Consider the following 15322-nt stretch of genomic DNA (forward strand, 5'->3'; position numbering starts at 1 on the left):
GTTGTTCTTTTTTCACTCTCTGGAAACCTCTACCAATTCCACAGCCTTTTAAATGTTATGTTTCATAGAAACATCAACCATGGAATCCCAAACCCCAGTTGGAAGGGACCTTAAAGCCCACCCAGTCCCACCCCTGCCATGGGCAGCTTCTACTATCCCAGGTTGTTCCAAGCCCTGTCCAACCTGGCCTTGGGCACTCCCAAGGATGGGGCAGCCCCAGTTTTCATCCAGCCCCTTTTATTCCCGCAGTCAAGGCCACCCCAGAGGTGGAAGTGAACCCTGGGGACACAAAAAGCTCCAGACCAAGTGATATTCTCCTGCCCAGCCTGGGTTCAGTGATCCCAGCCATGTTCCAAGGGATGGTCCCACTACTCCCTGTGAAGCAGCTGCTTTGGCAGCTTCTAAAACAGGGACTGGCACAAACAGCATTCAGCCAAAGCAAGAGACACATCTCAGCTTAAGGGGAGCACTGATGTTTTTCTTCTAAAGAATGTTTAATTCACGTGCTTTTTGATTAAAATTTAATAGATCAAAATTTAGATGAATGGCAGGGGAGATCTGAACACATCTTTAGAATCAGTTTAGAAACCTCACTGAGCTTCCAACAGAGTTTCTAAGATTAAAGAAACCTCACCAGATCACATCCATCACCTCAGCAGAACATAAATCCTCCACACCAATCTATGCACTACAGCCTTGTCTGCAGGCTGCAGCCTGTTCCATGCTCTGAATGTGCCATTAAAAAATGAGGAAAAAAGGGAAGAAGGAAAGGAAAACAATTAAACGGGCCCTGCAGAGCACAGGGAAAGCCAGCAGAGCAGCAAGGGTGGGCCCAGGATGCAGCGAGCGCCTTGCCTGTACATCTCCCATGGAAAAAGGGATAATCTAGATTTGACCTAGATGCTGCAATCCCTGTGAGTGCAGAAGAAAACCCACACAGCTCCCAGTCCAAACACATGAGCGAGCAAACGAATGTCCAGGATTCAGCAAACAAACCCAGCACGGCTAAATTAAACCCCAGAGTTGTATTTTGGAGCAGTTGTGCAAGGAAACAAACCTTGGAAAACTCCTCCATTCCAGCTGCACCACAAACACCTCCTCCCACCACCCTCCCTCGGCCCAGCCCAGACTGCTCCATGATCAATATTCCATGTGCCCCAGCACAAGGTTTGCCCTCCAGGCAGCCCAACTGGCGAGAATCAAACAAACCCCATAATTCAGGCAGGCAGGACGCTCCCAGCTCAGCTCTGAAGGCTCTCACACGAGCAGAGTTATTAAATATTCACGTGCCAGAGCACAGGAGCTGCACACACGGCAGCCACGGGGCCCTGGAGAAACGCTTCCATCACTGAGCCAGTCTGACTGCTCCAAAGGGTCATCACAGAGCAGGGGTGTGATGGAGAGAGCCTCAGACCTCACTCACAGCCCCAGTTTGTGATCTGCCTTTTCCCAGTTTCAGTAAATGCGGATCCCATAAAGGTTTGAGGCAAAGGGTTTAAATCAAAGGTTCCCTGTTTTCCCAGATCACCTCAGACAGCAGTGAGGGGCAAGAGCTGCTGCATTTGCTGAGAGCTGTTTTCTCTTTTCACATAAGTCAGCTGAACAATGTTCATTCTATTGCTTTGCTTAACAGCAACAATATTCCACACGCTGCAAAGAGAGAAGGGTCCCGCTCTGAGGTTAATTAGCTGGCACTAACAAGAGCGTGTTCAATAATGAACATTAAAATCACCAAAGGAACCATTCTTCAGCAGGTCCCAGGTGTGGGATGCAGCCAGGTCTCGGCTGCAGATTCCTCCTGCAACTCCTTCTGCAGCTCAGCCACGGCTGCAGCGAACACCCCCCGTGCTCTGGGATAGGGATGAGATTCCCAGCCCTGGGAAAGCTCCCAACCATCCCCCAGCATGGAGCTGCTGGTCCTTGGGTGCCCTTTGTGGTGTTCCATGGGCCTGACAGGGCACCTTGCTAATCCTGGCTGCACCCTCTGGCAACATCAGGGAGATCACAGAACCTCCTGAAGGAGTCCACAGGGTCAATCAAACCCTGCCCAGACACCCCAGCAATCCCACCCTGCACATCCCTGGGAGCATTGTCCAAAAGCTTCCGGAGCTCTGGAAGCCTTGGGGCTGTGACCACTTCCCATTCCAGGGATGGAAAATGTGGTGGGGAAGGAGAAGCCAGCTTTGTATCAACAGATTATGGGAACTGCCAAAGCTCCAGTGTCAGGGAAGCAGAGAAGTTTCCAATCACCACAATAAAACTGCTGCCATCAGAAGGTGGCAGGAACATTCTCTCATCCCCTGAAAATTCACATGAGAGTTTTTCATGTTGAAGGTATTGAACTACAGGCCAATTCCTCATCTTCAGTGTTTAGTGCTGGTAAAGGCTGCAGGGACAACCAGAAGCACAGAACAACCTCCAAACCTGGAGAAATCAAATTATGTGGGACACTTCTCATGGGAAGGGAGGAAAAGGGATGACAGATGTCCAAAGAGACATGGAATCACAGAATGGTTTGGGTTAAAAGGGACATGAAAGGCCACCCAGTTCCACCCTCTGCCATGGAAGCAGGAAGACCCTGGAACAGGCTGCTTCCCTGCTCTCCATACTTTGCTGGACCATACTTTGCACACTCACAGCACCCTTTCTTTTTCTCTCTTGCTCAGCAATAATGGATATTTACACTTGCTTAGGTTACAGAGCGTTTCCACAGCATTTCCTGGAGCAGAAGGACATCAAGAAGGTATCCAGGTGTTTCCAGGCACCTGCTATTGGAAGAGCAGGGATAGGATCCAGCTCTCCTGCTTTTCCCCCACAGGCAAGTCCCCAGTTCTTGCCAGCATGACCATTCTTCTGAAGGCAGCTGAGCCATTGTGGGGATAAACTGGCAGAAAATTCCCTCTTTTCTTTTGTTTTTTTGCTAAGAGGTAAAGCATTTTTAAAATGCTTTGGCATTTTCTGGGGTGGGCAGGGTGGATTTTTTGCCTCACTGGAAGCAGACAGGGATGCTCCTGGCCCAGGGAAGGGGAGCAGCACAGGAGGAGCCGTGGGATCAGTCAGTGTCAGTGCAGGGGATGGAGCCAAGCTCTTTCTCCTTCCCTCCACCTGCCCCTGGCAGCTCCCAGCCCCTGCTCCTCAGGAAGGAGCCACAGCATCTCCTGTCACAGCTCCTCCCTGCCAGAGCCTCTCCAGATCAAAGCCTGGGTCCAGGATACAAATCCAGGTGTCTTTACAGACCTGTTCCCGCTGATAGCCGGCGTGCACAAACATTGCCTTGGAATGGAAAGAGCCTGGAGTTCAGAGGCAAATCCACCACATCCCTTTTATTTGGGTCACTGGCCCAAGCCCCCACTGGATCACTTCTGTCCCTCCATAACCTGCCAGGAAACAGCTCCTGTGTCCATGGAGAGCTTCCCTCTGTGGCTGAGGCTCCGCTGTGTCCCGAGCTCACAGAGCTGATGGGGCTGGAGCAGGAAGGTGAAGCAGGGAACGATGACATGGAATGATGACACGTCAGCCATGGCTCTGTGCTGCTCTCCCCGTGGGTTGGGGAATGTTGCCATGGTGATGGCAGCTCCTGAGCCTCTGCAGAGCCCATCCAGGCTCCACAGACACGCTGGGATAGCCAAGGACACCTTGGGATGTCCAGGGCATGTCCCACGGCCAGCACTGCCCCTCCCGGCCCCAGTGCCCCCCAGGCTCCCCTGGTGCTGGGCTGTGTCCCAGGAGGGGCTGGGCTGCACCAAGGACATTCCTGCTGCCTCTGTGCCAGGCAGGAAGATTTGGGGAGTGATTTCCATACGCAGCTGTGCCGGCCTGATAAAATGACACTGAAATAGTGCAGTAAATTACAGTGACAGGAGCCATCATCTGCACAGCCCGCACGTGCCGGCTGCCCGGGCTTTCTTCCCTGAACAAAGCTCTGCTCTGCACAGCTAATGAGCCTGTGGGAGCCTTTCCAAGGGCAGCAAAAGCAGCAGTGCTTCATGGCAGCTTTTTTTTTTTATTTTTTATTTGCATGATTAACATTAAAGCTGCTCCATTTGCATTCAGGGTGACAATCACAGAGCTGGCAGGAGCACAGGTACTGCAAATAAACCCTAAAGCACCACATGAAACAACCTCAGCTGGGCTTTCTGGAGTGACCCCTTGGTGTGACATCCCTGCTGCCATATGGGGTTTGTGACACTGGACACAGCTCTCACTTGCTGAATTCTCCTGGAGCCAGCAAGTTGCCACGGTTAAATCACATCACATCTGCTCACTGACTGCGCTGGGGCAGAAGGAAAATTACAGCCTGGAATCTCACTGACATTCTACCACGGAAAAAAAGGAGCATGAAAGATAAATCTAAAGGTGAAGACATCCCTGAGATGTGGAACAAAAGAAAGTAAAATTATCTATTTAAACTAGAAGTCAGTTTTAATTCAATTTAACCAAACTCGTAAGCACCATTACACAAAGGCAGCAGCACTGTTTGGAGGGTTAAGGGTCACTGGATGATGAAGCTCTCTAGATAATTACTGAACCCCTTCTGGAAAGCCTCGTGATTTTCAGGAGAGCAATAAGCCACAGAATACACATCATTAGAAAAAGAGCTGCTAAATGTGGATTCTTTCACTTACACTCATTCCTGTGCAGAGGAAAACACCCTGGGCCCCAGGCTGGGATCAGCTGCTCTAAGGCTGCTCCTCACATCTGCCTCAGCTTGTGTCACACAAGTGCCCATTGTCACAACAGCACATTTCATCTCTTGTCTTTCCCTTTTCCTAAATTCAAATCTGAGGAACTCCAATGTAACAGAAGGCTCAGTTATTTAAAAGAAAATCAAATCCTTCTAGATGTGCTCAGTTTTCCTCCCTTAGCCTTTGATGCTCACAGGCAAAACTACAAAAGGAAAAAAAGAGCAAGAATTAAATTTCCCTGTAAGTTGTTAATGAACAATTGAAAGCAAGTTGAGAACAGAAATGACAGGCAAAATTGCCTTGATGCTTTCAGAGCTCAGAGGAGGCCTCATCAGATCCCTCCTCTGGTTTGATTTTTGATTGTTGACTGTTCCTTTTCCAGCACTGCCCAACTCCAAAAGCCCCATCTGCCAACAGCAGAGCAGGGGAGGGATCTCAGTCAGAGCTGGGAGCAGAGTTAACAGGAAACAAGAGAAACACTGAAAATGGAGACAAAATCAAGCTTTTTCCAGGTAGATTTAACACTGTACAAGGTCTCTAATCCATACCTATAGATACCAGCTCAACACCTGCTCTTTAGCTGATGGGATGTTTAATAAGAATTTAGTGATTCATTGAGTGTTTCTTGGTTTAGCTGCAAGTTCCAGGACTCTGAAAAGCTTCTCTGCATCCCCTTCCCAGCATATGAGAGTCTGGTTGAAGAACCTTCAGTGAGTGAAAGCAGAGAGGTGTCAGCTACAGTAAAGGAGCTCCAGGAGGACATCCAGATTTCTTCAGAGTCCTCAGCACCTTGAGCACTGGAGAAGGAGTTTGTCTTTTCCCCACAAATCCTTCATGAGGTAAGTTACAACTCCCTGAAGATTTCTCACAGAAAAATACCAAAAATACACCTCCATGTCCTGTTCCAGTCCTCAGGCAGACTCATGTTGGTCCCTCCCCACCCCTGGGAGAGCAGAACACAGGGCAGGGAGGTTTGTGAAGCCACAGGACAATATGCACCAGCATTTTAATTTCTATCACTTTTGCTGACCGTGGCAACAAGGAAACCCCCAGAAGCACCACAGTTATTTTACACCTGATGCCACACAAACTCTGAAAACACTGCAGCAAAACCCTTCATGGAGCCAGGGTTTGATCTATTACCCCATAGCTGGTATTTACCTTCCAAGGGCAAAAAAATCCTTTGCCCTGCTGTATTTGATGCTGAGCCCACTCCAGATCCCAGCCCAGACAATGTAATTCTGGAGCTGGCAGCAAACTCACAAAACTGACAAGTTGCTGTTAAAATTGTGCCTCTCACTGGATTTATCTGAAGGAGGAGCTTGGAGCTCACTGAGCCATGATCTGCTCCCACAGCAACACAGCCCTGGGCTCTGAAATTATTCTCCAGTAGCTGCACCTTGCAACTTCCAAAAAGGTCACCCCTCAATTGCTCCCTGCCTTAGTATGAAAGTTGGAGTCACCTGGGATCAAGCAGTGGGGACTGCTGCTGCTTTATTCCACAAGGAGCTCATTAGCTCACCCCATTCCTCGGGAAGAAAGAGACTCTGGGTTAGAGCTGTGGCCCTGAGACCTCCCTGAAAGCACCAAAGTGGCTCCAGGCAGTAGATTCCACCCCAGAACCCTGGTGAGCACAGGGGAAGCACATCTAAGGATCCAGGAACACCTTCCAAGGGGCATGGGGGCCCCAAAGATTGGCCTCAGACCACCCTGAGAGAATAAGCCAGATGGAGGTTCAGGAAAAGTGCTCCCCTTTCCCGGGAAGGAAGATGGGAGAAGATGTTGGGTAGGAAGCTCAGCAACAGGATATGCTCAGAACAGGGAAGAAAACTCTGAACCACAAAGCTCAGAGAAAGGCAGAGCCTGCATCCTCCACAGCCTGAGCTTGGTCTTTCCAGACAAAAGGTGCAGAATTCCCTACTAAAGACAAACCTTGCAGCACAGCAAATACCAACAGACCAACCCTAGACTTTCTGCTCCCATACTGGTCAAACTGGTTGGGTTTCCAGGAAGGGAATCACCCCCAATGCACTGCAGACACCACAAATGTGAGTGCTCCACAGAACTCAGAACTTCCAGTGGGCAACTTCTTCTTCAGGCTCTTCCCCATTCAGTACACCAGGTTTGGAAAGTTTGTGCCAACCTGTGTTCCCTGCAGAGCTTTTGCTCTGTCAAGTTTTTACATCCATCTGTCAGCAGTTTCTATTTGTGAGAGACAGGAATGGATTCAGAGGTTCTGCCCTTTCCCAAGTTTCAAGAATTTTACAGAAGATATGCATTTTCAGAAATTATTTTCTAAAGGTCTTGAACTAATTCACTTTGCCTGAGAGGGCAAAGTCAGCCCCACCATTTCTGCTCTTTGCCAGACAGATCTCGCTCGTACAGAGTTTTCTGGTGCTAACACCATGAATCATAGCATGGTTTGTGTACCCAAAGCTCCCCCAGTCCCATCCCTCACCATGGGCAGGGACACCTTCCATTTGACCTCTCCACTTGACCCCACCCAGCCTGGCCTTGGACACTTCAGGGATAGGGCAGCCACAGCTTCTCTGTGCCAGGGCATGGTGGGATTAGGCTATAAGGTCCCTCCTGATCCAAACCAGCCTGGAATTCTGTGATTCCACATTTCAGCCATAAAAATCCCTCAAGCTCCCAGGCATCCTGCTTCCACTGAGAAAAGAGCAGGTATTTAACCAGTGATGAACTTTCTAGGTGCTACTGCTCCCACCACACCAAGGCCACAGAGAGCACCATGGAAAGAGCCCTGAAAATACCCAGCAGTGCCCAAACTGCAGAAGTCTGGAATCTGTGCAGCAACAGAACCAGAAAAAAGAGCAAGGGGGGTTTAAGGAACTTGAGCTGAGTTTCTGAGGTAGTGGAAGCTTTACCTTCTGCAGGAAGAGGACGATCCTGATGAGCATCTTGGCGTGCAGCTCCTCCAGGGTGAACAGAGTCCGTGGCGTGCGGATGAAGAGCTTGGTCTTGCCGTAGGCCACGTCGTGCTGGAAGCCGTGGCACTCAATGAGCTTCCTCACAGCGTCCTTGTCTGAGGGGAGGTCGTGGTTGGGCCAAGTGAATTCAGAGATCATCTTGTACCTGGAATTAAAAGGTACAATTTACAAACGTGAACTTGCCACCAGGGTGCTTGAGAAAGCCGATCTTCAATTGGTTTTAGAAAAAAATTATCAACTAAATTGTAATAAAGCTGAGTATAGATGGAAGAGTCTGAAGACATCCTCTGTAGCAATCATGATCCTCAAAATACAAGGAAAATGACTAAAGGAGATGCATGATTTTGTGAGACACTGCAAAACAATATTGGGAGGAGCTCAATTCATCAGCACTGAAGTGATGCAAGGGGACAAACTCAGCAATGGCCTCCTGCAGATTTGTCTGTTCCATTTTTCACACCTTCAGTATCCAATTTAATTTTTATTTGTTTGCTTGAATTTTGTTTGCTTTGGTTTGGGTTTTTTTGGTATGGAAGGAAAGCTTTGGTTTCTTCCCATTCTGCATGAGAAGAAACCTGCAACCAATTGCTTTGTGAGAAAACCTGGATTTAAAAATTCTGCAAACAATTTTTCCTCTTGCAACACTTTGGGATTAATTTCTAACAAACTCTGTCACTTCCCCCCAGAGCAGAGCTTTGGCTGCCCTAGTCTGTGCAAACACTGCCTGTAACTGTGGGCCAGCCATTCCTCCCATCCCTCACTCTCCAAACTCCATTTTCCACTACCAAGAAATGCAGACTGGAACTAAGACATTTACAAACCGAACCTGAACTGGGATCAGCCTGAGCTCTGTAAGATTTACCAGCCCAGGAAATGCTGATGAGGGGAACAGGCATTTGCAAAAAGCAACAATGAATTTTCTGCATAAGATTTATGGACATAATAAAAGCTGTAATAGACGTTTTCACTGGAATGGAACCTGCAGCTCTGTGTTCTAAATAAAACAAGCACTCAGTGAGCTCAGCCACTTCGCACTTCAAAGCCTCCAGCCAAGGCAGGCATCAATCTCAAAGCTCCAACACTCTCAGCTCTCAGTTACACTTAAACAGCCTCACAATCCCCCTTTTCCTGGGAGCAGTGGTACCTCAGGAGCCTCGGAACAGCCTCAAGGAGCCTGAATGGAAACATCCCAGTGTGTTCATTCATCAAATCAGCCTTTGGCATACGCTGTGGAAGAGGGGGAAATGGAGGTGCACACTGTGCCTGAGCAGGGAACACCATCCCCAGGGGTTACAGGGATCTCACTGATAAATAAACAGGATTAAAAACCTCCCTTCAAACTCCCAGAAGATTTAGCACGTGCTGGCGAAAGCATTCCTGCTCTCACACATGAGACATCAGTGCTGCACACTGGATCCTCTTCCCTGTTCTCATCAGGAAATTGTTCCTGCAGTAACTCACTCACTGGGAAAAACCTCTCACCTCAAGACAGTTTTGTTAGGAAAAAGGAAAAATAAAAGAGCAAAGCAGTGGCAGTGTAACCCCTGAGCTGGGAATGAGGCTGGGAAACAGGCGGGGAACAAGGCTATGGATCAGGTTTGGATCCAGGCTGTGGCCCAGGCTATGGAAGAGGTTCAGATCCAGGCAATGGATCAGGCTGGGATCCAGGCAATGGATCAGGCTGGGGTTCAGCCCATGGAAGAGGTTCAGATCCAGGCAATGGATCAGGCTGGGATCCAGGCAATGGAAGAGGTTCAGATCCAGGCAATGGATCAGGCTGAGATCCAGGCAATGGATCAGGTTTGGATCCAGGCTCTGAGCCAGGCCTGTCCCATCAAGGATCTCAGGAGAGAAGAGATGTCACAGCGTGGAAAACCTGCCCCAGATGTTAAACCCTCCTGCTCCTTTCCACAGGCATTAAAGACAGCCCAGTGCTGACAGCCCTGCTCCCTCCCAGCCAGAGCAGGAGGAATATCCCAGCTGTCCCGCTGTTCCCATTGTCCCCACACGTGTCACACAGTGCCACCAACTCCTTCCCTGCAGCACAGGGCATGCCCTGGATGCCACAGCCACTCATAGTTCTGGCCTGGTGCTAATTATAGCCAGGCAGAGGCTGGAATTAATCTGCTCTCTGACACCACAGCCCTGCTCCTCTCCTGCCTGCTGATCCCCACAGATTCCAAGGTCACTCAGACATGGAACACCCCCTTCAAACACCTTTGTTTCTCCTCTCCCTCTGTACCTCCCTATGGAAACACCCAACAGGGATGAGGCTGCTCCTGGAGTTAACACTTCCCAGTCCAGCTCTCCTAAGAACCAACATTTCTGCAAGCCACTAAATGGTGAAGCTTTAATGAACAATATTGGGTGTGCAGCTGCAGCTGGGCCTCACTGTCCCTTCCCAGCCTGCTGTTCACAGCCCTGGGTGTTGATTCCATGCTATGTTTGACATGGCCTGGGATAGGCATATGGATGCCTCTGTGTGGAAAGGGTTGGATTACACTCACAAACCCCTTCCTGAAACCCAATCAGGTTTTTTTTGATGGTAATTTATATATTAAACCAAGAGAATGCACCCCATCTGTGCAAGTGCCACATGTGACACCCAACTGGACGATGCTGTGACCACAGGAAGGAACAACTTCTCCTGATCCAACAGAAAATACTTCAAATTGGAAAGGGCAGCCTGGCTTGCACAGAGCTCAAAGGAAGGTTTTCTTTATTGAAGAAAAGCTTGAGAAGGACATTTATAATGGTCTTAACTGTGCTTCACTTCATTCCCTACTGAGAGAGAGGAGATATCAACTACCTTACAGGATTTAGAGCTAAATATCAACAAACTCTCCTCCAACAGAAAGAGAAAATATTTTTCTGGTTTTATTTTGTTAATTTAGAAAAGACATTGCAAACCAGGCTCAGAGCAATACCACACACACAAACAGTGTCTGATCCCTCTGGATATCAAAACCCACTCCAGGGCTGGGAAAGACTCCTGCTCCATCACCCCAAAAGCTGAAGCAGTTGCCATGTGCTGATTTGGTTTCCTGGCTGCAAACACTGCAGGGCTGGAGCTCACGAGAGCTCATCAAACATTCATTAAAAACAAAGCAGCTGTTTATATTAATAGTGATTACACAAATCTTAAGAGTAAATTGTAATTAATTCCATATGTGAGGTGAAAGTACACTCTATCCACTGCAGAACGGTTCAGGAAGCTGATCCCCAGCACTGCAGACTGGATTTAAGAAGCCAGAGCCTTTCATTCCACCTTGGGTATTATGATATATCCAGGCAAATCTCCACTGTGAACAAAGCAAAAGATCTTTCACCAGCACTTTGTTTCTAACTCATGACATTCTACCTGCTTGGAAAATTTAATTTTTTTCTATTCTCACAGCTCTTTTCTCACCTGATTCAATAACAGGACAAAAACTCCATTCACTGTTCCATCAGAGCAGCTTGAACTTGCAGGGCCCACGTTAATTTAGTGAAGCCTTAAGACAAATTTCAATCTAAAACATGTCATTTGTCACAAGTCTGGTAGGAATTATGAGGGCAAGAAGAATCAAAACCACATTTAATGAGATCATGATACCATCCCCCTTTTCAGACTTCCAGTTTTAAAGTCCAGGGGGTTTTCCCACACAATGTCACCGTGCACCATCACGTGCTCCCCCAGACACGCCACATCTTGCTGCAACAATTAGACAATCCAGAGAGAAAACACCAGTTAATTAGCTCAGGTTTTAGTGTGATACTCAAGGGTAGCTCCTCATTACACATTCCTGCTGCAGACTAACACAGCCAGTGAGTTTCAGCAGACAAGGAATTGAGCCTGAGCAGCACAAGCACCTGAGCACAGCTGAACCAGAGCAGCCATCCTGGCACAGGTGAACCAGAACATTGAACCAGAACATCCACGGTCCTGTGGGATCTGTTTCAGCTTATCCAGGAGCTGGTTTAAACCAAGCACAGCCGAGGAGCTGGGCAGTGCCTGGCAGCCTCTCACCTGTGCAGGAACTTCTCGTAGGTCTGGCGGTAGGCGAAGCCAGCCCGGCGCACCCGCACGTTCTCCAGCAGCCCCAGGTACTCCACCTGGTGCCGGCACCGCTCCTCGTCAAAGAGCTGCGGTGACTTCTTGTCGTTGGGTTTGATGCAGCGCACGTAGTAGGGCTCCTGGGGACAGAGCACAGCAGTGTCACCCTGGCACTGTGCAGACACAGCCCACCCTGCAGCCCTGCAGGTGTGACTGCTCAGCAGGAATCAGAAGGTTAAAACAGAAGTGACAATGACATTGTGTAAGGAAAGCCTGGATCTGGCACTCGGTGCCGTGGTCAGGGTGACAAGGTGGTGTTAGGTCATAGGTTGGACTCAATGATCTCAAAGGTCTTTTCCACCTTGGCTGATTCTTTGATTCAAAGTTCCCCTCCTTCACACGCTGCCCTGACCCCTTACAGGAGCCACATGTTCCCCATTGGAGCTCCACTGGGCTTTGCCATGCGCCTGCCCGGCACCACATCCCCCTCCTCCCCTACTGTGAGAACAACAGCATCAGCCCTCAGAAAAGATACCAAACCCGTGGAATTCATGGAATTCACTGCCCTGTTGGATATGGCTTTGCCTGCATCACCTCCAAAAGCAGCCTGGTCACTCCATCACTTTTTTCTCTGCTGAGCCAAGTCAAACACCCACAATTCCAACACGGCTGAATGACAGAAATGATGGAGCCCCAAACCCAGCTGCCTCCAGCCCACACCTTCCTCAGAACAAACACAGGCCACCAGCACCTGGGCTCCTCTTTCTGCAACATCTTGCAGACTTGCAGGGACTTGCAGGGGACATGGAAGCTGGAATAGGGATGGGTGGCTTTACTCCACCCTGCAGAGGTCCTGCCCTGTGCTGCTGGAGCTGACCATGGATGTCCAGGTGAGTCCCATGGGGTCACACACCTTTCCCTGCCAGCCCTCTTGTACCCTGAGATAAACCCCACACAGGTCTGTTGGAGCATTTTGATGTTTACTTTCATTTTTATGAGGTTAAAGGTAGTTTTTGTTTAGGCCAATATGATCTGTGACCAGCACCAGCCTGTGAGGAGTGGCTACAAATCCTTTAGACTTATTTTCATACTCCTGGCTCTTGGAGTTCATTCATTTCTTCCTCTTTGTGTGGGGAAAAAAAAAAAGGGGATTAATATAGTGAGAACAAAGGCAACAATTTCTGCACATTTAGCAGAAACAGTTGCTTAATAAAGAATGAAAAACTGATTTGACCCTGGTGCTAAAGAGATCCAGGAGCTCCAGCTGATGTCAGGCAAATCCATGTTTCCATGTTTTTCCAGGAAAGGGCACAGGAACAGGAAAATTACAAGACAAAAAACCCAACACATTTCTAGTTCTCTGAGCATCTCATGCAGCCAGGGCACTGCAGTTCAAGTGGGAATGTGAGTCAGGGCAAAAAAGAACAAGAAAGATCAAAAATTCAGCAAATGTGACTCAGAGGAATTGTGGGTTTAGCCTAGAAGGACCAAGAAGGCACAGAACCCCCCTGGTGGGAGATTCTGTGTATTTAAAGGATAGATATATGCAAATGCCAACATTCAGCTTTAGGACAAAGAAGTCATGGCTTTAACCACAGTATAAAAATTCAAATTAAGCTTCAGGAAAACAAGGAGTGGGAACAGAATGCCTGTAGGAAGGAGGGAACATCCATCAGTGGAGAGAAGAGTCTGCAAAAGGAAGATACAGAGAGGTGTCCTCAAACAGGAGGTGAATTAGATGCACTCCCCCTCAGCCCTATTTTCTATGATTTGTCTATTCAGCCTTATTTCTGTGATTTGAAGTCACTTAACCAATCTCAGGATAATGTGAAAGGCCCCAAATTACCATTTCCCTTCAGTAATGCTGAGGGAACAGGCTCATCTGTGGCTGTCCTGGCTAAACCTAACACAACCTGGACCTTTGCAGCACCAAGGGCCAGCCCAGAGATGAGTGTGAGCCATGAATGGGCCAGGAGAGGGAAGCCTTGGAAAGCAGAGCCTCCTATCCTGAAAGCTGACACAAGCCCTGGATCTTTTGGGGGAGCTCTTGGGCTGGAAGGTTCCCCTGCTTTCCTAAGGATGGCATCAGCAGCACCAGGCTGTGATTTCTCCAAGAGGGCTGTCCTTGGGGTGGGGATAGACAGCAAAAGCTGAGCCAAGCACCCACATGAAGCTGGCACTGCCCACCCTCCCAGCAGCAGCTCAGGAGCAGGGATGGGTGTGAGGAGTGAGAAACAGGAGGGTGTGTTGGCAGCATCTGTTCCTGCACCATCTCCCTTCTCCCAGCGACTCCAGAGCTCCCCAAGTGCGTCAGGACCTGCTCATTGCCAGCCCTGGCTGGCTCCTCTCCCTGCACACAGGGAAGCACTGCCCAGCTCCCAGCTCTTCCCACAGCAGGGGGCTCGGATGAGCAAGGAGCACCACGGACACAGTTCCCCAAGGCAAGGCTGGGCAGGCTTGGAGCAACCTGGTCTAGTGGAAGGTGTCCCTGCCCATGGCAGGGGGTGCAGTGAGATCATCAGGCACTGCAACACCTCCCCAGGGAATGGTCAGGGCCCAAGGAGCTCCAGGAATGTTTGGACATCGCTCCCAGGGATGCACAGGGTGGGATTGTTGAGGTGTCTGTGCAGGGCCAGGAGTTGGATCAATGATTCTTGGGGGTCCTTTCCAGCTCAGGACATTCCATGATTCTGAGACAAGCTTTGAGGTCCCTTCCAACCTAAACCATTCCATAATTTTTCCACGATGTGACACCAGACAGCTGAGCAGAAGCTCCATTCTGTGCTGGGTCACCACCACTGAACATTTTCCTCTGCCACGGCAATCCACAGACTCATAAAATCATTAAGGTTGGAAAAGACCTTTGAGATCATTAAATTCAAGTGCTGACCCAGCACCACCATCAGTTCACCACAAAACCATGTCCTCAAGTTCTACATCCACATGGTTTTGAGCATTTTTAGGGATGGTGACTCCACCACTGCCCTGGGCAGCTGTAGCAGGGCTGGACAATCCATTCAGTAAAAAAAGTTTTCCTGATATCCAGTCTAAACCTCTCCTGGCACAATTTGAGGCCATTTCCTCTTCTCCTGTCTCCTGTTCCCTGAGAGCAGAGCCCGAGCCCCGCCTGGCTGCACCCTCCTGCAGGGAGCTGTAGAGATCTTTCTTTTCCACTCAGCCCATCCCAGTGACACTTGTTATCCTCTCCTTAAGGAGAGAAAGGTGACACATAATGAGTTGGTACCATTTTAAGAGATTTAGGTATTTCCATATTATTTTTTTTGACTTTCTCCTGGAAATCCTCCCTGCATGGAAGGTGAGAAGGTTTCCAAGGATCTTCATTCACTCAAGAGTCTCCTGGCAGCTCTCAGAACTCACTGTGTGTATGGCTGCAGCAGTCTGCTAAAACCTGGCTCCCATTTGACTGGGAATGAGCTGGTTAGGGAAACATAGGTGGGATGTACAGAGAACTCAGAATTACATCTGGACTTGGATGCTGGGAAAGAGCCCAGAGCTGTGAAGGTGGGTGGGCAGCATTTTTCCCCTTCCCCTCCTGCTGATCTTCAGCCTGGGCCACCTCCCCATCCACACCACGAGGGACAAACCTCTCTCTGTGTCAGGAGCAGGGTCACCAACACCAGACGGTGCCA

The 15322-nt window shown here is 49.1% G+C and overlaps 1 protein-coding gene and 1 long non-coding RNA gene across 4 annotated transcripts in view; one reads left to right on the forward strand and one right to left on the reverse strand.

The window, feature by feature from the left end:
- The window catches only part of MYO1D (myosin ID), a 154394-nt gene that overhangs the window by 78639 nt on the left and 60433 nt on the right, over positions 1-15322 (reverse strand). For all 3 annotated transcript variants that reach the window (XM_086864747.1, XM_086864750.1, XM_086864748.1), the window contains exons 15-16: positions 11646-11812; positions 7574-7781 (exon numbers count right to left, since the gene is read on the reverse strand). In XM_086864747.1, the coding sequence (XP_086720873.1) occupies positions 7574-7781; positions 11646-11812 (375 nt within the window). The remainder of the gene's footprint in view (positions 1-7573; positions 7782-11645; positions 11813-15322) is intronic.
- Positions 5068-7901, forward strand: LOC147649119 (uncharacterized). The gene is made up of 2 exons (XR_015279585.1): positions 5068-5197; positions 5320-7901. It is a non-coding gene; the product is annotated as an uncharacterized LOC147649119 (long non-coding RNA).

Source organism: Cyanistes caeruleus, chromosome 27 (genome assembly GCF_971803275.1).
Source record: "Cyanistes caeruleus chromosome 27, bCyaCae1.hap1.1, whole genome shotgun sequence".
Taxonomy (NCBI): Eukaryota; Metazoa; Chordata; class Aves; order Passeriformes; family Paridae; genus Cyanistes; species Cyanistes caeruleus.